Source organism: Antechinus flavipes, chromosome 2, assembly GCF_016432865.1.
Source record: "Antechinus flavipes isolate AdamAnt ecotype Samford, QLD, Australia chromosome 2, AdamAnt_v2, whole genome shotgun sequence".
Classification (NCBI taxonomy): domain Eukaryota; kingdom Metazoa; phylum Chordata; class Mammalia; order Dasyuromorphia; family Dasyuridae; genus Antechinus; species Antechinus flavipes.
This window is the reverse complement of record NC_067399.1, coordinates 466,811,072-466,832,217: the sequence shown is the minus strand read 5'-3', so window position 1 is coordinate 466,832,217 and position 21,146 is coordinate 466,811,072. Positions and strand designations below refer to the sequence as shown.

At 33.7% G+C, this 21,146-nt stretch overlaps 1 protein-coding gene across 1 annotated transcript in view; it reads left to right on the top strand.

The window, feature by feature from the left end:
* PSMB7 (proteasome 20S subunit beta 7) overlaps positions 1-21,146 on the top strand; it is an 85,185-nt gene that overhangs the window by 15,845 nt on the left and 48,194 nt on the right. Inside the window, exon 5 of the mRNA XM_051979621.1 lies at positions 3,577-3,692. Coding sequence (XP_051835581.1) covers positions 3,577-3,692 — 116 coding nt within the window. The remainder of the gene's footprint in view (positions 1-3,576; positions 3,693-21,146) is intronic.

The following is a 21,146-nucleotide window of genomic DNA, read 5'->3' as shown; positions in this document are numbered from 1 at the left end:
CATCAGTGAGAGAGTGGGGAGATGGGTGAAGAATGTGTGGCAAAACATGACTCAGTTTTGAGAATCAACAGAGACCATATAAGCAACTCACAAGTTTTAGAGCTATATGTCATGAATTTTTTTTTTTTTTTTTTTTCAGAAAGAAAGCAAAGTGATATGGGAGACATGAGAATCATGTTTTTTTTTTTTTTTTTTTTTTTTTTTTTTAGGTCAACTATCAGCTGATAAGAGCAAAGGTTAAAATAACCATTAAAATAGAAAGGATATATAGGATAATATATTTTGAAAAGTTGTAACAGCTTTTAAGTCGATTGATCCAGATATATCCTTTGATGTAGAAAAGTTGGGAAAACAGGGAAAGATATTGACCCCCATTATCACCATTTCCTGCAAAAGCTCAGTATGTAAAATTCTTGTCATGGTGAAGAAACCAAAGGAGCCTGGAAATTGACTTAGCCAATAAATACTTGCTTTCCTTGCTAGGTAAAGAGCAATGACTGCTAAGGATAATTTCAGTTTGAACTGCAAGCTCATTTATTAAATAATACTGTAGCATGATGGAAAATTATGAGCCAGTATTGCTCTGTAAAATACTGAAAAGCTGTGGAAGTAAAAATTAATTTATAAAAGTTGGGTGTGAAAGTTAAATGAGCCAGATCATCTTGAAAGCATTCATAGATGAAACTGTAATGATGGCAGGTATATTTAAAATGGAATAATTTATTGGCATTTATTTCATGACCTATTTTTATAGTCAGTGTTAGAAAACACCATATTTGGATCATAGTGTACTTGTGGCATTTAGGAAGAAAAGGTGAAAAGAGTAATTGGATCAGATCAAGTGAAAATTTAAGGAAGGTGGGATAGTCTTGAAAGAATTAAGATTGACTTATAAGATGTCTCAAGGAGGAAAGATAAAAAAAGAAAAAGGAAAAAATAGAAGACTGTAGTAATGTGCCCCTTCTCTTTCCTCTCTCCCCCCCGTCCCTCCCTAATAATGGGAAGAACATAAAATTGACCACACTTATCAGACAGAAAAATACTTAAAATCAGAATTAATAGTAAATCAAAGGAAAAAACAGTTATTAGAAAAAGATTCATTATGCAATGAAGAGTTAAACCTGAATCATTTAAGCTTCTAATTAAAAATTGGAAGTGGACAATGAGAATAATAACTCTTCCATCTATATTAATTTTATCTAGAAGATAAACCAGTGTAAATTAATTACTACAGCAAGGAAACCAAAGGAACCCAGATAGTGCTAGTCATTTAGCAATCACTTGCCAAATGGAAAGAGATAGCTGCCAAAAGCAACAATGGATTAGAATATAAGCTTGTATATAAAATCACATGAAAAAAACACAAACTAAACAGTATCATCTTTATAAAGTAGAGAAGTAGTTGGGAAGAAGGAAGTTGGTAAGATAAGCAGCTAAGCAAAATCATCCCAAGGATATTAAGGATTAAATAAGAAAAGGAATTACAAACAAGAAAAATGGAAAAGATTTGCAAAAATTATTACAGAAAACTTTTCTCCATGAAGGATAAAGAAAGAGTCACATTAACTTGGATTCCAACATCACAATTCCTGGGGAACTTAACAGAGGAAATAGAATTGACAGTAAAGAGTACAGATATGGGGAAAGTATTTTGATTTGATCAGGCATACAGAGGAAGTTCATGTTAGAGGTGATAAAATTGTGACAGCATCAAATGAACAATATATAAGATATCTAAAGGAGAGAAAGATACCAATGACTTGAAAAAAAATTCATACCTTATTGATACCCCAAAAAGCAAATAAGAAAATGTTATTTAGAGATCTATATATCTATTCTCCTATCTTTACCTTTATGAGTGTTTACTATACATAAATTAAGGACATCTTTGATGATGATACTTAAGCAAGGCATAATAAACAGATTTATGCTTACCAAAAATTATGCCACCTTAGTAACAGATATATGGAAATTAGCGTTCTTTCTAGATATTCCTGTTTATAGATGACATTGTATTCATTGCTCTTACCCTTCTGGAAAAGTTTGATAATCACATAACTCAGTTTGGCCTGTTCAACAACACAGGATAGACTAAATGGATGAAAAATGTTTGCTTTCCAGATCTCTTTGTGCCTCTGAATGGCTATCTTGTAGTACGTATATCTGGGGCAGACAATATAAATGAACAGTGACCTGGCTCCAGTGTTGAAAAGGAAGAGAGTGGGCTATGTTGCTTCAAAAAACAGTACTTTGATCTATAAGCTTCCTATACTTTACTAGAGCTTTTGTATGATAGTGAGATCTGGAATGTCACAGCCTCTGAAGAACCAAAGATGGATAATCATCAAGAAAATATAAGATCAGAAAAGGATGAGAGCAAGATTTAGCAGATGGATTTTCTGAATGTTCTCTTGATTCTCAAAACTGTAAGAAAGAGCACTAGGGAAGTCCTTCAGTAAATTAGAATAATCCTCTGATATGTCTATGAACTAGATAAGAAGACATGAATGGGTTATACTTTGTACCATTGAACCAGTACTAGTTTTGAAGTTCACAGATCCATCAGCATTCTTAATGATCTCTGCATTTCAGAAGTGTAGCATTTATATATAGTGTTCCAGTTTATAAAATGTATATCTCTGTCAGCCCCTCAAGGCATAGGAGAAGGGATTTTGTATGGCTATTCATTTGCTAAATAGTCAGGAGCATATACCAAAGTTTGGTTTGCTCTTTTCCCTTTTGCCTTGATGACTTATTTCCTCAAAAATAGTTTCATTATAATAGAGTCAGTGAGGAAAATAGGGTTTTTCTTTTCAGGGACTCTTTGGCACTTTCTTTTATGTGTGAGGCTCCATTTTTAGTGTAAGCCATTTAGGCTTACAATTTAGTGTCCACAGAAGACAATGTGGCATAGAAAAAAAAGCCTGGTAGTTAATTGGTAGTTAGGGGATGGTGATTTGAATCTTGTCATTAGATGTACAACCATTTTCCTTCTGTAGGCCCCCTTTTGCTGTCAGTTGAAGCATGTTTTGTGGAAACCAGTGAGGTGGTATCCAGTGGATAGAACCCTGGGCTTAGAATCAGTAAGTCTCACTGTCAGGGACTCAAATTCTGCCTCAGACACTGATTAGCTCTGAAACTTGTCCTGTTTGTCTCAGTTCCTCACCTGTAAAATGAGCTGAAGAAGGAAAGAGCAAACCACACAGTATCTTTGCCAAGAAAACTCCCAAAATGGAGTCATGAAGAGTCGGACAAGACATAAACAACTGAACAACAAGAGTTTGTAAATGCAAAATTTTATCATTGTTCAGATATGAATAATCATTCAGAACACACCTTGAAAAAAATGAGTTTGGGCATAGTTTTGGAGAATCCTACCTTTAAAAAAGCCCAGGTAAAAAAGAAAGAGAATCATTTTGCTATCTTTATATTATAAACAGTGTTACTGAATGTCAGTGCCTTCCCTCTTAATTATTTCCTTTTTTTTTTTTTTTTTCCCGGAATATAATTTGCTTTGTTTATTTTAAAATTTGTTTAAATGATGCTTTTTTTTTTTTAATGTACACTCTCCATTAGGTATCAAGGTTACATTGGTGCAGCTTTGGTTTTAGGAGGAGTGGATGTTACTGGTCCTCACCTTTACAGCATCTATCCTCATGGATCAACTGATAAATTGCCTTATGTCACCATGGGTGAGTTGAACTACATATTTTAGAATGATGTTCTTTTCCTTTTTGACCTTTGAAATAAATGTTCTCTTTTTCTTGAACAGGTGTCTTTCATAGCCTTCTAACATTTCTTGACTTGTATTTTGGCTGCTACCCAAAAGAATGATTTAAAAAAATCACTTTGAAATCAAAACCTAGCTGGTTAGAGATAGTAAAGACTTTGGAATATTGAATGTCAGAATATAGAAACTTATCATTAGAAGAAACTTTGGAATTTAAAATGGTAGATGAGACAATTTTAGAGCTGGAAAGGATTCTTGAAGTTATCTAGTCCAACATCATCCTAAACTGTGAGTCCCATCAACAACATATAGGACAACATCTAGTTTTAGCTTGAAAACATCTACTGATAAAGGAATCTGCAATTTCCAAAAGCAGTCCATTTTAAAGAAAGTTTTTCTTTATTGAATTAGGAGAATGAAATGATAGGTGTCAATTTGTGCTTTTATTTCTGAGATTAATGGACACAGAAACATAGATACAGGGGTGTGTGTGTGTGTGTGTGTGTGTGTGTGTGTGTGTGTTTGTGTATGAGAGAGAGAGAGTAGTTAGTTCTTTAGTAAGCTCCATAAAACTGGATGTTTTCTGCATCTTAAAATTTTAGTAATTGGTATCTTGGCACCACAAAGTCTAGGAAACTACTATCTCGAGTCATTTGAAAATTGTCATTTAGAGACTCTTTAATCCCATTGTGTTATCTGTCCTCTTATGAGATTTTTATATAACAGCTGTTCTGTCTTTGGTGGGAAAATGATGTGCCCCCTAGATGCTGTACAAATGAATCCTTGTAATTATTTTTAAATGAAGGTTCTTAAAATAAATTTAGAATTGCATTCAAAACTGTTTCCTTAAAATGTATTCTCTACTGTCAGTTTCAGCTCGTAAGTACTGTTTCCTTCTTTTCTGATTCCTTTAAATTGTGGGATAGTAATGGGATAGAGCTGATTTTTAAAATATTTTTTAGTCAATGTAAGGAAAACATATCTGGTTTCCTTAACCTTTGGAATCATCCTGTTTGGACCAATAATAATAATCACTTACAATTTCCCTAGTATTTTATATTTTACAAAGCACTTTTCTTACATAAACACTATAAGATAATCCAACTATTACCTCCATTTCACAAATGTGCAAATTGATAAAAAGAGAAATAATGCTTTTTTCACAACAAATCTATAAGAGTTTTCATATAGACCCATTTTATAGACTGAAAAACTTTAGCTTAGACAAAATGGTTTGTCCCAAATCACACAACTAATGAGATTATTGAACATTAATCTTATATTTTATTGGGGAAAAAAATCATAGTAATGAAATAAAGATTTCCTTTCATAGTTCACCCACATCCTTCAATATACATATGCTTTATATTTACCTAGCTACTGAAAACAATTCTCATTTATAAATTCCATTGTAGGCGAGGGTATATGTGATTCAGTATTTCTATTTTACAAACCACTTTAATAGGTTAGAGTTGCCCATATATATTTTCTTGGTTGTTGGGTTTTTTTTTTAAGTAGTAGATTTTTTTAAAAAAAGAATTCACACACACATATACAAAAAAGAATTCACTCTTCATTCACCTATTTATTTATTTATGATGGAGGCAATTGAGTTTAAGTAACTTGCTCAGGGTCACACAACTAGGGTATGTTAGATGTCTAAAGTCAAATTTGAATTCATATCCTCTTGACTCCAGTCCTCTTATCTACTGCCATCTAGCTGCCCCAAGTAGATTCTTTAGAAGAACATTAGATTGTCTAATTTCTCATTCAAAATTTGTGTGGATAAGCCTTTAAAAATATACTATTTTGATTAAATTTTTTTGGGCATACTTTGACCACCAGGTGGTGATATTGCTGTGTGAGAAGTAGTTTTTTTTTGTTTTGTTTTGTTTTGAGGTTTTTTTGAGGGGCCATAGGTTTTGGATCCATGATTTCCTCAGTGTGGAGAGCTAGAATGTTAGGAAATCTTTTTGTCCCAACCATTTGGGACTTACTACCCATTTGAAAAATTAAAAATAACCATTTTACTACCATTTGAAAAATTAAAAACAACCAAACCAAGAGAAAGATCAATCAAGATAGTGCTTTATATGATCTTTTGATATGGTAATGTCAGGACATTAGGAAATGATAATACATAATTGTAACAATCTTATAAAAATATAGCAATATTAATCATTACTTATTACCTTTTGCAATTATTCATGTTTTAGACATGAGAAACTGAGTCTGTTTAAGAGATGATATAATTTGTTTATTCAATGTCATGCTACCAAATTGCTTCTCCCATTTTGTATGGTCAGTGTTCTAAAGTTATTAGCCTTCCATCTGTAATATCCTGTTCTGTGTTCTAATATTTTATACTTGTAGTTTTAATAACCTGTTCTGAGGTTTTTTAGCTGCTTTTATATTTTATTTCAAAGTCTTTTCCAGGTGTAATATTTTGTGTTCAACATTTATTTTCTCTGGTTCCATCCAGCTCACACATTCTATGATCCTATAATTTATGAAGTCTTTTCCAGGTATAATATTTTGTGTTCAACATTTATTTTCTCTGGTTCCATCCAGCTCACACATTCTATGATCCTATAATTCATAACCTCAGACTGCAGATTAAAAAACAAACAAATCCCTCAGGATCTTCAAGTTAGAATGTTTTTATTGAAGTAATCTTTTCTTGTGGAACATTTAAATTCACAGTGGAATTTGGGTCTCTACATGTAGAATAAGTGTGAAAATGGGGTTTTAATACAGATTTTTATAATTTACTCAAATTAGAACACTTCATTTACAAGACACAAAACTAAAGTCAAACTTGTTAATTAAATTTTTGAGAGATTTGACAGGAAGAGCTAGAAGCTACAAATTACTTAAAAGACAAAGGTGCTTATATTTTGTCTACTCATGGGATTATGTTGGCAACTAGCCAGAAAGTAGCCTGAAGACTACTCCTAATTTATGTTTAATTGACTATTGCTATCTTGTTCATATTTAATATGGTAGGATACCCCGAGTTGGGACCAAGTCTTGAGTGTAAGATCTTGGCCCTTGATTAGAAGGGGGCACTTGGGAACTCTTAGGTGAACTGTGTGTTAGTAAATCTGTGTTTTAAAAGTTTAATGCTATGTGACATGTCTGTGAAGAAAGTTTGTGGCCATCCAAAGAAATGCATTGCCTTCCTTAGATTTCCCCCTCCCCCTTTCTTTATTTCTCTCATTTTTTTTAATCCATGTAGTAGGTGGTTTTTTATTAGATTAATTTTTGAAGTAGCTGATTTTTTTTCTTGGCTATGTTAAAGATTGAGTAAAATATCCAAACTTAACCACTGAAAGGAAAGAAGTAACATATATATTTCTCATAGACAAAAGAGGCATTCTTATAATTCTTTAATTATATGATTCTTTTATCTTACCAGTTTTCTCAGCTTAGGCAGACCCATATAGGATCAGGAAAAGCTTAGAGGCTGTTGCTAGACAATATCTTGGCAACCCTTTTTATATCAATCCTGATACCCCTTCCCCACCTTTCCCCAAAAAAGTTTGATTTTGCTAGCTTATTCGCATAGAAGAATCACATGATTAAAAATTTAGACAGGATATTTCTGCCAAATAAGGCCTTTGTATATTTTCAGAATATTAGCCTAAAAGAATATTCAGCTAACTCTGCAAATGTACTTACTTGGCTATTTCTCTCCACTCTTGAGTAACAGGCAACAGTTGCCAGAGGCACTCATTCCTGCTTCCAGCATTAGTTCAGAGTTTTTCTGCCCTGGTATTCTGTCTTAGCCACCTTTCCATTCCTGAACCATGTTCCTGATCAGATCCTTCCCTAATGTCCAAATATCTTTCTGTTTGTCTTTTTAAGCTGCCCTGGACTAGAGAAATGCCTCATTGTGACTTTTTCTTGATTTTCCTATTCAGGATTCAATAGTATACAGTTTTCTAATTGGAATTTATCTATAGCAGGTCTTCTTAAACTTTTTCCACTCTCCATGATCTCTTTTTGCCCAAGAGATGTGATTTGATGTAGAAATGAAAATTTTCTAGTAATTTTTTTCTATGTGTTTATCTTCAGCTGTTAAGTAAGATTTCAAGAAGTGAAATATATGATATTTTGGCTTATTGTGAGTCTTTTTAAAGGTAAAAGCAAGTTATACAAATTTTGTAATTGATAAACACAAATAGTTTATCCTCCCTTTTGTTTATTTTCTCCTTTTCAAAATGAACTTTCTTTTAAAAAATCATCTATATTTCTTGACTTCCCTTTTTTTCTTTTAAATGTTCAGCAATATGAATTGCAACTTCATAGTTAACTGAAATTTCTGTCTTTAAAGTTACATCAATCTCTTAATTGACAAATCTAATACCCTCTTTATTCTTATTCTTGATTGCTGTGCAGCATTTTTGATAACTGACTATCTTCTTCTTCCTGGATACTCTCCCAGTATGGGTATTTGTGATTCCTCTTTCTTGGATTTCCTTCTGAGTGCCCCTTCTCAGTCTCTTGCTGGATCTTCATCTTTGTGATGCCTACAAACTGGGTACCCCCAACTCATTCTGGCCTCTCTTCACTTCACTAAGATAATCTTCACAGTTCTGCATCACTTGGTAATTTTATTAGCTTCCATGGTGTCGAATAATCATCTATGTAAATGACTCAGATCTATATTTCCACAGTTTTAGTCTTCTCTCTTAAACCTGAAATTCATCATTTAAGTCAGAACTTATCTTTCTCCTCAAACCTAGCTTACTTCTAGACTTTTGGATTTTGGTTCAGGATATCACCATCATTCCATCCATCCAGGTTCTCAATATTGGAGTTTTTCTCAATTCCTTACTTTTCTTACATAACTAATCTTTTGTTAAATCTTCATATTTGTATCTTCACAAGATCTCTTGTGTCTGTTCCTTTCTTCTCAGCCAACATTTTAGTTTAAGCTTTAATCACCTTTTGTCTGGATTAATGCAGTAATTTTCTGATTACTTTTTTCATATCAAGTCTCTCCCACTTTAACCCATCTTCCACACATAATTACCAATGTGATTTTCTTGTAAAAAATAAATTTTATCTTTTGTTTTTATGTCACCTAAGGAAAAAAAAAGAAAAACAGAAAAATGTCAGCAAAACTGATTAAGAAATTGAAAAAAAAAAACCACCTAATAATCTATATAATATTCCATACCCATAGATCTCCCATGACTGCAAAGAAGTGAGGAGAAAGGAGTTACTGTGTTCTTTTTTCTCTTCTTTGGGGCTATTTTGTTCTTTGTAACTTTTCAGTGTTTATTTTCTTTCTTAAATCAACAAGAATTAAAAATTTTCAAAGAAAAAGAGGGAGAAAAAAACATTAGAAAAATACAAAACTGTATTATGGACTTCATTTCTGGGGAGAGGAGTTGTCTCTTCATAGCTCTACTTTGAGTTCATGCTTGTTATTTGTAATTTTGCAGTATTCATTTCGATGTTTTTGTGGTGGTTTTTTGTATTACATTGTTATAGTCATTATGTATTCTGGTTCTTGACTTTGTTTACTTCACTTTGTAACTGTATGTGTGTAAGGCCATGCTTTTCTGTATTCATCGTGTTGGTCGTTTACAGCACAGTAACGTTTTATCATTTGTACCTCAATTCATTTAGCTGTTCTCTAGTTGATGAACATTGACTTTCCCTCCTAGTTCTTTGCTATAACAAAAAGTATTGCTATAAATATTTTGGTGTATAGTGGGTCCTTTTTGTTAGTGTCCTCCTTTGGGGATATCTCTTCAGTAGAAACTCTGGGTTGTGTGCAGAATTTGTACATTTTAACCAGTTTATGTGAATAATTCCAAATTGCTTTTCAAAATGATTATACTAATTCACATCTCCATAATATTGCATTAGTATACCTTTCTTCCTATGACTCCTCTAACATTGATTCTTCCTATGTTTTGTTATCTTTACCTATTTTCTGGGTGTTTAAAAAAACCTGAGAATTGATTTACAGTATTCTTATTAGGAATTTAAAACATTCTTTTCATATAATTGTTAATAGCTTGCATTTAAAAAAATTTTTTTCTTTTGAAAATTGCTTATTCATAGCCTTTGTCCATTTCTCTTTTGGGGGGAATAGTTTTTGATCTAATAGATTTCTATTAGTATTCTACATACCTTGGCTACCAAATCCTTATCCAGATGATACCAAGATTTTTTGCCCCCTGTATTTCACAACTTTCCTTCTTATTCTAAATATGTTAATTTTCTTTGTGCAAAAGTTTTTCATTTTCTTGCATTAAAATTATTTTGTCTTTTTTAAATAAATACATTAAGTACCCATCTAAAGTTTTTCTGAAATGTAAGTCCTACCATGTCACCTCCATATTCTTTTTTTTTTTTAATTTTTTAAAATTTTATTTAATAATTACTTTATATTGACAGAATCCATGCCAGGGTAATTTTTTTTACAACATTATCCCTTGCACTCATTCTGTTCCGATTTTTCCCTTCCCTCCCTCCATCCCCTCCCCTAGATGGCAAGCAGTTTTATATATGTTAGATATGTTGCAGTATATCCTAGATACAATATATGTTTGCAGAACTTAACAGTTCTCTTGTTGCACAGGGAGAATTGGATTCAGAAGGTAAAAATAACCCAGGAAGAAAAACAAAAATGCAGATAGTTCACATTTGTTTCCCAGTGTTCTTTCTTTGGGTGTAGCTGCTTCTGTCCATCCTGAAATCCACTTCTATCAGAATATGTCCTCATACAATATCGTTGTCGAAGTGTATAATGATCTCCTGGTTCTGCTCATTTCACTTAGCATCAGTTCATGTAAGTCTCGCCAAGCCTCTCTGTATTCATCCTGCTGGTCATTTCTTACAGAACAATAATATTCCATAACATTCATATACCACAATTTACCCAGCCATTCTCCAATTGATGGGTATCCATTCAATTTCCAGTTTCTAGCCACTACAAACAGGGCTGCCACAAACATTTTGGCACATACAGGTCCCTTTCCCTTCTTTAGTATTTCTTTGGGATATAAGCCCAATAGAAACACTGCTGGATCAAAGGGTACGCACAGTTTGATAACTTTTTGGGCATAATTGTCACCTCCATATTCAATAAATATCAAATCCTGGTTATTTACAGGATCAAATATAAAAGTCTTTTACTTGGCATTTAATACCTTTTATAACCTGACTCCTTCCTACTTTTACAGTCTCCTTAAATTCTGCTGACCTCCATATAGTCTTCAGTCCAGCCATACTGGTCTGCTTGCTGTTTCTTGAAGACATTGTCCTTATTTCCCATTTCCTTCTTTTTGCTCTGGTTGTTCTCCCTCCCACCCTTTGACTTTTAGCATCTTTGGCTTAGTTTAAGACTCAGACCTACAGACTGGCTAGAATGACAGGGAAAGATAATGTGGAATGTTGGAGGGTATGTGGGAAAACAGGAACACTGATACATTGGTGGAATTGTGAATACATCCCACCATTCTGGAGGGTGATTTGGAACTATGCTCAAAAAGTTATCAAACTGTGCATACCCTTTGATCCAGCAGTGTTTCTACTGGGCTTATATCCCAAAGAGATCTTAAAGAAGGGAAAGGGACCTGTATGTGCAAGAATGTTTGTGGCAGTCCTGTTTGTAGTGGCCAGAAGCTGGAAAATGAATGGATGCCCATCAATTGGAGAATGGCTGAATAAATTGTGGTATGAATATTATGGAATATTATTGTTCGGTAAGAAATGACCAGCAGGAAGATTTCAGAAAAGCCTGGAGAGACTTACATGAACTGATGCTGAGTGAAACGAGCAGGGCCAGGAGATCATTATATACTTCAACAACAATACTATATGATGATCAGTTCTGATGGACGTGGCCATCTTCAGCAATGAGATGAACCAAATCAGTTCTAATAGAGCAGTAATGAACTGAACCAACTACACCCAGCAAAAGAACTCTGGGAGATGACTATTTGTCAAAAAACCATTACATTGAATTCCCAAACCCTATATTTTTGCCCGCCTGCATTTTTTGGTTTCCTTCACAGGCTAACTGTACAACATTTCAGAGTCCAATTCTTTTTGTACAGCAAAATAACGGTTTGGACATGTATACTTACTTTGTATTTAATTTATACTTTAATATATTTAACATGTCATCCTGCCATCTAGGGAAGGGGGTGTAGGGAAGGAGTAGAAAAATTGGAACAAAAGGTTGGCAATTGTCAATGCTGTAAAATTACCCATGCATATAACTTGTAAATAAAAAGCTATTAAAAATAAAAATTAAAAAAAAAAGACTCAGACCTAAAGACCAACTTCTCTAAGAACCCTTTCCTGAATTAAGTATTTCTCCTTTTATTAGAATATAAACTCTTGAGGGTTAGGACTATTTTTACTTTTTCTTTGTATCATTAGTGCTTAGACCATTCATAGTTAGTTGATTGATTGACTGGAAGACTGATTATAATTAAGTGTTTGGATAACAGTATATTTCTAGTTTAAGTGCAACAATAGAATTGATGTCTTCTCAACAATTATACTTCTTTGAGAAATAGAAAGCTCTGAAGAAAGTAATTTCTATTGAGATGTTTATTTCAGCAGTCAAAGTAAAATATATCAGCATTAAGTTTTCATTTCCATGTATTCTTTTGATTTTATATGGAAAGATAGCAGCTACTAGTCTGTGAGAATTTAATCTAGAGATTATTTTTTTTTTAAAAATAATATGATACCCCCTCCTGTACCATCCCAACCATTGGGCTTGGAATTAGAAGACCTGGATTCAAATTGTAGTCTTGCCACTTCTTTTTGATCATGGCTGACTTGCTTCTTAGCAAGTGTATATCTTTATCTGTAAAATGAAAGAAAGTTGGGCTAGATGGTTATTGTGTTATAGTATAAGGTTTTATAATCTTCTAATACAGCTTTTTTGTGTATAGTTCTAAATTCTGATTTCTTTATTAGTTTTTGCTTTTATGAGTTTATCTTTTATAGGATAGTAATTAGAATATCAAATGCACAATGAGTTGAATCTATATAAAATAGAAAAGGCTAGGTTAAAATATTTGGGAACAAACAAGGCTATGGACTTTGAATTTAAGAATCAAAATTTTGACCTGTTGTAAATGTGGCACAAGGCCAATAGATGGTGCCATCAGCTTAAAAATCTTTGCCAGTAAAATCCCTAATATGATTACAGGGTATATAGGGTGTCCCGCACTTCATCAATTCTTAATTGTAATTACTATAGATGAACCAAATTTCCCTTTCTGTTTCTGCTTTAAAACATCAAGTGTCTTCTAGTAACTGGAATGGCCAAAGAATTGACAAAGAGAAACATTTTCTACTTTCTTCTTGCCTCATCATTTTTTGCCACAAAGTCTGTTCTCTCCATTTTGAGTTTAGTTCTCAATGTACAACTAAATATAAGCTCTTGTCAATGCCCTCCTTTCAGAAAGGTTAGTTCTGCTTTCTGTTCTTACTCCTTTGCTTTAAACTGTACTTCAGAGAGAGAGGTTAACTTGGGCAGCATTACCTGCTCTTGTTTCAGTGTTGGACTGAAATTATGCTCTCTGAAGAATGCCTTTATACTCTTCTGTCACTTGGTGCTTTCCTAATATCTTGTCTCTGTTGTGTAACTAGAGTTGAAACCATTTTAGACATTAGTGAACTTGGATTTTAATCTGGGACATGAAGGATTGCTCTTGGTTCTTTGCAGACAGATCTCATTGTTATAAGAACAGTATGAATTTTTACACTTAAATACATTTAAATAATTATTAACTTTTGTGATTCTTTCAACTGTGAGGAGTTTGAGTGATGTAAAAGAATTAAAAAGTAGAATAACCTGCCACTGGAAAAGTTATTTAAAAAGTGGACCAGGGTTAGAGATGCATTTTTGAAACCTGTCAGATCTACCTAGAATGAGCTTCCAGTAGAAGCAAAGTTTCTTTCTTGAAGAGCTGATAACTAGATAAGATGCAGAATGCTGAGTTAGAGCTTCTTTTTTTGCTGGTATGATTTAATGACATATGAATGTGATTAAGAGAGGCAAATATTAAAGCATTTTTTCCTGTGCCATTTTTCTGACTTAACTCTAGCTTTGGTAGTTATTTGTAGAGCCTTTATTTTTATTGATTTGTATTTTTAAAGAAGATACTGAATTTGGTGCCAAGAAATTTAGATTCAAATCTTGGTTCTGTTATTTTATGACTAATATGACTTGAGCAAGTAATTTAACCTTGCTTTGTTTGCCTCTCTACCCTTGTTGGCACAATGAAGATGTTGACATAGTTGGTCTGTAATATCTCTTTCAGGCCAGACATTTTAGGATTCTAAAAAAAAATTTATAGTTGCATAGAATTAAAATTCAAATCTCTTCCATGTAATATCTTCCTTTCAACTAGTGATCTCATCTGTATTTTTTTCCTCTATTTGGTTCAGCTTTTTTTCAAACTGTATATTGTATTGTGAATGAAAGATTTTGAGAAAATTTCAGTGTTGGTATTATTTTCTCCTTGAAATACTAAATATAAAATTGTGGATTATGAATACATGTTACATGCTGTATTTCAGGGGACATTGAAATAGGCTAAATTTCCTCTGTGAAAATTTTTGTGACTTTTTAAAAATTTCTGAAACGATTTCATATTCTCTGTGCTATTGTCTTTTTTTCCTCTTACCCGTCAATTTATAAATTTTCCTGGTATCTTTCAAAAGTGATCCCTGGCCAGATTAGTTTGAAAAATACTTGCATTAGTTAAAATAAAAACCTTTCATTTCTTAGGTACCAGTGGTTCTGGTATTTAGTCTCTTCTGGAGAGAAGGGATATTATAATCTGTCAAGTCAGTGAAACAGCACAGCAGTAATTGTGTGAAAAATCCCATATCCCTTAAAATAGTGTTTTAAATTATTTATTCTGAATAAAACTGGACTCAGTTATGTTTCTATCCCATTACTAGTATAAATTGAATTAAACTCATTGGGATAATTAGTATTTCAGAGAAAATGTCCCTTTACATTTGAAAAACACTTTAAAAATACATATTAAATGGAAGAATTGGTTTTTTTGTATGTTCATTGTAAATAAACAGCAAAATATCTGACATAGAGGTACATTTGCTGATGAAAAGAAAGCGTTCTTCCCTCTCACGAGGGGTTTAAATGTGATACTCAGTGCTTACTCAGGAGTGAAAACATCAAATTAAACTGTTTATGCTGACAAAGGACAAATCTGGATTTCAGCAAACGATGCAAGATTGTCTGATTGCCTGGCTTGTCTAAGGATAAAGCTTCTGGCCAAGACATAATGAAATGCATGCATAAAATTAAACCATGGAAAGGCAGTATTTCAGCTTTAGGAAGCAGCGAGATGTTCCACCGCTCTCTAGTGGCTGAACTGGGTCCCCTGGTACCCACGTTGTTTCATATTCATAAATCAGCTCTTCACGCATTGGCAATGTCGGCCTTCGGAGCCGGTGGAAACACCGAGAGACTGGGCCTCTCAGCCAGGAACCAGAGTGAAAAATGATCCCAATCGATGGGGCTGTGGAGAGCACCAAATTTTACCCAGAACGAGAAGCAAATTGACTAACAATGAGGGAGGGTGAGTAAGCGCCCTGTCAGGGAGGGCTGACACTGATGGATTGGAAAGTTCTAAATGTTACTCTTTTACCGCTGCATACATCTTGCACTGTGGCAGTCAGTGGTGGCAAACAGGTCCTTGGATGCCTAAAATGGACTGCTCCTTAGCACAAGACGTTTCAGTTAGTAAAAAAAAATCTGGCAAAATTGATTTGGAAGAAGAGCAATTGAGCTCGGGTTCCTTGTAAGGTGTTTTTTTTTCCCCTCTCCAGAATTCTGAGGCATTGTTGAGAGAGATGTTTTTGTTTTTGTTTTTTCCTCAGACAGGGATGCTGCTGGCTGGCATAATACCATGTGTGGTTCATTGGCCAAATTCATATCTAATTGCAGTATTATTCCCTAGAAGCCAAATGGAGGAAACTAATTTTAATCAAGGTCTTAAATGTGTTTTAATTGTGTTAATTTTCAAACCTGTACTGCCTTACATGAGTATATCATAGACTATTTGTCCCTATGCTGGGTAAGCAGTGCTAGGGATATAGTATACTCCTAAAAATCATAGAATCAAAGAATATTAATACTAGGAGGAATACTGGAATACAGAATGTTAGAATATGGAATGTTATTAGCATCTAGATTTTTAGAATAAAGAACATAAGCTATTAGAAAATCACAAAATTAAAAAGTATCTTAGAATTAAGAATAGTTTTGATCCTATTTATATTTTCTCAGAATGTTTTGACATTCTTGGTGAACATAAAATGGAAAAAACCAAACAAGGGAAATGATTTTTATATTTCATCCTTTTATGTAATGGGCTGCTGAATTTCCCAATGAATTAAAAAAAATTTAAAAACAGAAACAAAAAGCTCCTCAAACAAAAGATACATTGTTTGTACATTTTCAGAACAAATAAATCATATCATTTTCTTGGTGCATATCAGTTATTAATGTACTATATTGTGTTTTCATAAAATTGAATAAAAATTAATCTCATAATGGTAAAGACCAGGGTTCTGTTCCTGGTTCATATTTAATATTGAACACTCCTCTTTTGTCATCAGTTAAAAATCCTGAATGACTTGTGGTTATCAAAAATTATATACATTTTCAGAGCCTAGAAATTGATAATATTTAAATATTATATGCTGAAAGTAACTCCAAAAGGAGAGCTCAACAAGCATTTATTAAATGTTTCCTGTGTGCCTGGTGCTGTTCTGAGTGCCACATTTTATGAAGGACATTGACAAAGTAGAGCTTGCATAAACGAGAATAACTGAAATTGGAGTATAGCCACCATCATGGTACACAAAAAACTGTTAAAGGAACTGGAGAGAGTTTAGCTTAGAGAAGAAGGCTTGAGGGGGGTGAGAGTGGGGTCTGGTCTATGGAATAAAAATTGATGCTTTCTTGAGTCGGTTTGACTTCAGAAGTAGATTGTGGACAATGAGTAGAAATTATGTGGAGGTAAATTTTATTTAATGTAAGGAAAAACTTCCTAACAATTAGAGCTGTTTTAAATTGTATGGATGCCTTAGTACATAGTAAAATCCTTGCCATTGTAAGTTTTTTAGCAGAGTATAGATGACTACTTCTTGGAAATGTAGTAGATGGAATATGTGTTTTAGATCAGAAGTGGACTAGATTCTGTGATTTTCTAATTCTAATAAATATCTAGCTTCCCAGGGTGACTGTTTTGAAAGGGGCAATATATAAACATAAACTCTGGTATATTTGTTAAAAAAAAAAAAATTCTGTCTTATAAAGTGTCATACATCATAATGAAATTCTTTTAAATCTTTCTAATTTTAGTTTAAAATTGACATATTGGTCCTTAATGAATTTCTTTTATTTAAGAAGAAGAGGCAAATATGCCAGCTATAGACTTTATTAATCAGCTGCCTACTGAAGATAGACCACACTTCTAAATAAAATTACCCTGAAAGCAAAAAAAAAAAAAAAGTAGAGGTGGAGCCTGAAAGATAATGCCAGCATAATATAAATCAAATTCAAGGAGGTAACATCTGTGATTGAGCAAAATGGTATATAATTTGCTTATGGAACATAACGATTTCCTCAGTCCCTGATTTGGGTGTGAAATAGGCAAGTACTTCCCCCTTAGGGTTTTGTCCTTAGCTGCAGACACTATGTGATTATAGTCATCTATATTCTGTCTCTTAATTGAAGAGATGGTCCTAGAAGGGAGAGGGGCAGATGGAAGAAGGAGAGTAGAATAAAAGTTTACTTAGAGCATAGAGTGCTAGAAGTTAAAGGGACTTTAATAGACGCATTCTAGAAGGAAATCCATAACATAGAATGCCAAAAATGAACAGGAGTTTTAGAGACATTTAGAAATCTCTTGGAAGCTTTGTTTAACTAGCATCCCTCCTTCCCACTCTCACTTTACCTCCCCCAAATAAAATGAGTTTTGTTTGTTTTCTTATGTTGCTTTTTCCTGGAAGAGATCAAGCCATTTTGAAGAGATTTTCAGAGTAACTTGTAAATGAAAGACTGAAAGGAGTTGCTATAGAACAGTTTTATTTAAATGCAATTCTAGCAAGTCCAGTACTGCCTTTGGAATTGAAAAACTGTGGATCAGAAGGAGGGAAACTGCTTCATTTATACTATATTTGAGCAAAGTACAGAGTGTGATGATCTTTTTGTTTCTTTTTGAAAAGTAGCTGAATTCTTTGAAGTGTTCTCTTAAAAGTGTGACATTGGACAATCCCTTTTCCTTTCTGAACTTTAATGTTGAGATGTTAAAAAAAAAAAAAGGTTATGATAATACCTCCATTTTTATTGGCTTCAATAGGAATTTGATATTTACATACATATGTGCACATATATTTATATACACACACAGAGTACTTATGTAATATGCACTTATAGTTCAGTTGTTTAGTTATGTCTTATTCTTTGTGACCCATGGACTCTTATCACAACAGGCCCTTCTATCAGTATTGTTCATGGGGTTTTCTTGGCAAAAACATTGGAGTGGTTTGCCATTTCTTTTTCCAGTGGATCGCTATTGTCAGAACTTTCTATTATGTCTCTCTTGAGTAACCATGCATGGCATAGCTTTATGGAGCTACACAAGACCTTCCCCTGTGATAAGGCAGCGATCCAGGAAGGAACACATACATACTTGTTCAAACTCAGGTTTCAATTTTGCAGATTTTTTTTAAAGGTTGGCACACAAGTAATCAAACACCAACATAAATATGCAGAAGTCTCCTAATTTCATATTCTTATGATGATCCAAAACATCAAATTATTTTGCCATTAGATAACAAATCAAGATGACAGAACTAGAACCTTGTTGAATTTTCTCTGTTGAAGGTCTTCAGTAATGAGAACTTTCTCCAGAAGTGGTCCACTCTATTCTAGGAAAGCTCCTAAATGTTAAGTTAGTTCTTCATTTTATAAAATTTCTCTCTCCCTCTCCTCCCTCTCTTTTTCCCTCCCTCTATACTCCTCTCCTTCCTTCCCCTCTTTCCCTTTTCCTCTCCACCCCCTCCCATCTCTGTCTCTGTCTCTCTCTCTCTCTTTTTTTTTTGGCTTAGGCATTTGGGGTTAAGTGACTTGCCCGGGATCACGCAACTAGGAAGTGTTAAGTGTACAAGGTCAGATTTGAACTCAGGGCCGGTGCTCTACCCATTGTGCCATTTAGTTGCCCCTATATATGTATCTCTAGAAATATCTCTTTGTAACTTCCCTTCACTGTATCCTTTTGACTTATTTCAAAAGATTCTCCAGTCCATCACTTTACATATGCAGATTGAAGCCCCTTCCTCTCTTGCACCATAGAATTCATTGCGGGCTGTGGCCAAAAATCACTATCTGTTGACCATCCTGGTAATCCTTCACTCTGCTGATACTTTCCTTGTTTAGTAAGACCTGCCAGAGTTTATGATCTTGTTGGCATAGTCTTTTGGGAAGAAAAGAAGATTTTACTTTCATACATTGGTGTAATGAAAAGAATGCAGGTTTTGAAGTTGAGGACTTCCAATTCAAATCACTTTTTTCCCCTACTCTCAATATGACCTCAGCTAAATCATTCAGCCCCTTTAGGCCTCAGTTTTCTCAATTGTAAAATGAGAACGTTGAGCTAGCCTGCATTTCAAGACTTTCCAGCCCTCAGTCTGTGACCCTGTAATTTTAATGGAAGTATGTAACTTATATAGAATAATACAATTGACCTTGTATATGCATATTATACATGGTTTTATTAGTTATATAAGAGAACTATTAGATGAGAAGACATTTAGTAATCCTTTCAATGGTTTGACTTGTTATATATTGTATTTCAACATGTTGCTCAATCTAACGTTTGATAGAAAGGATAGCTTCAGAGATTTTTTTTTTTAAGGAACTAAGGATAGTTAGATCCTGAAAAGATAGTAACCTTCACAATATTTGAAGAATTGTAATGTGGAGAATAGAGTATTTTATTGTGTACTGGAAGGCAGAAGGAAGTTACAAAGAGACAGATTTCTAGAGCTACATAGGGAGATTTTATAAAAGGAAGAACTAAACTAACATTTAGGAACTTTCTTGCAGTGGAGTGGGCTGCTTCTGGAGGAAGTCCTCTCATCATTGAAGGTCTTTAAACAGAAACTCAATGACTGTGTTAGACTTGCTATAGAGAGGATTCATCCATTCATCCAGGGTTTGGGACTGATTGCTTCTTAGGTCTTGTTTAGTGTTTTTTTTTTTTTGTTTTTTTTGTTTTTTTTTTAATATCATTGGTTTCCTTTTTAATTTATTTACTTTATGCATTTAAAAATTTATTTTGAGAAGAGAGTCTAAAACTTCACCAAAGTGCCCAAAAGACTCTATGCTACAAAAAAAAGTTAAGGATCTCTATTCTAGTGAGATCAGAAGTGGGAAGTATATACTAGCTCCCATCATTTGGTGCTATCCTAAACCAGGACTGGTGGAATGAAGGCAGAAATACCTAGTGACAAAGAGTTGGGCAACTGTAGAGAGTAATTGCTGACTAACTTTTTTTTCCCCTCCACTTGCTTTTGGAAAGATCATTCATAGAATCCTAAAATGTTATGGTTGGAAGCACCTTAGAATGTAGAATTTTAAACCTTAAAGGAACCTGAGAACATAGTAGAATCTTGGATCACAGAAGTACCTTGTTGGAACATGGAACAATAGAGTATGAGACCTAGAAAAGAACCTTGGCGATGATCACATACAACTTTTTTATTTTATAAAGTAGACCTGGAAGAGAAAATTATTTGCCCAGTCAGGTTATGGATGTGAGGGTAAATGAGTGTATTCTAGTGGAGGAGAAGGGGAGAGAAGACTGGATGAAGAGAGATAGGTAGTTTGACAATGTGCTGCTTGTTTCTCAGAAAGAAAAAAAAGAATTTGGTATGGTAGATATTTTTATATGGGAAAATTAATTTTTTTTAATGGAGCTTGAATCTAAAAAAAACACTTGGTGGGGAGAGGATATTTTTTGATGATTCTTAGGGTCATGTACTATAATGCAGTAGAAAAGGATTTGAAATCAAGACCTTGTTTAGATCTGTTGCTTCCTATTTTGTAATCTTGGCCAAATCACCATGATGATAGCTAACATTTACATAGTCCTTATAATGTGCTGAGCATTGTTCCAAGTACTTTATGACTATTATCTCATGTGATTTTCACAACACTCCTAGGAGGGTAGGTGCTTTTTTATTATCCCCATTTTACAGATGAAGAAACTGAAGTGAAGAGATGTTAAGAGATGTCCAGGGTCCCACAACTAGTAAGTGTCTTAAGCTATATTTGAATGCAGTTTTTCCTGACTTTAGGCTTGTTACTCCATCTAATGTTGCT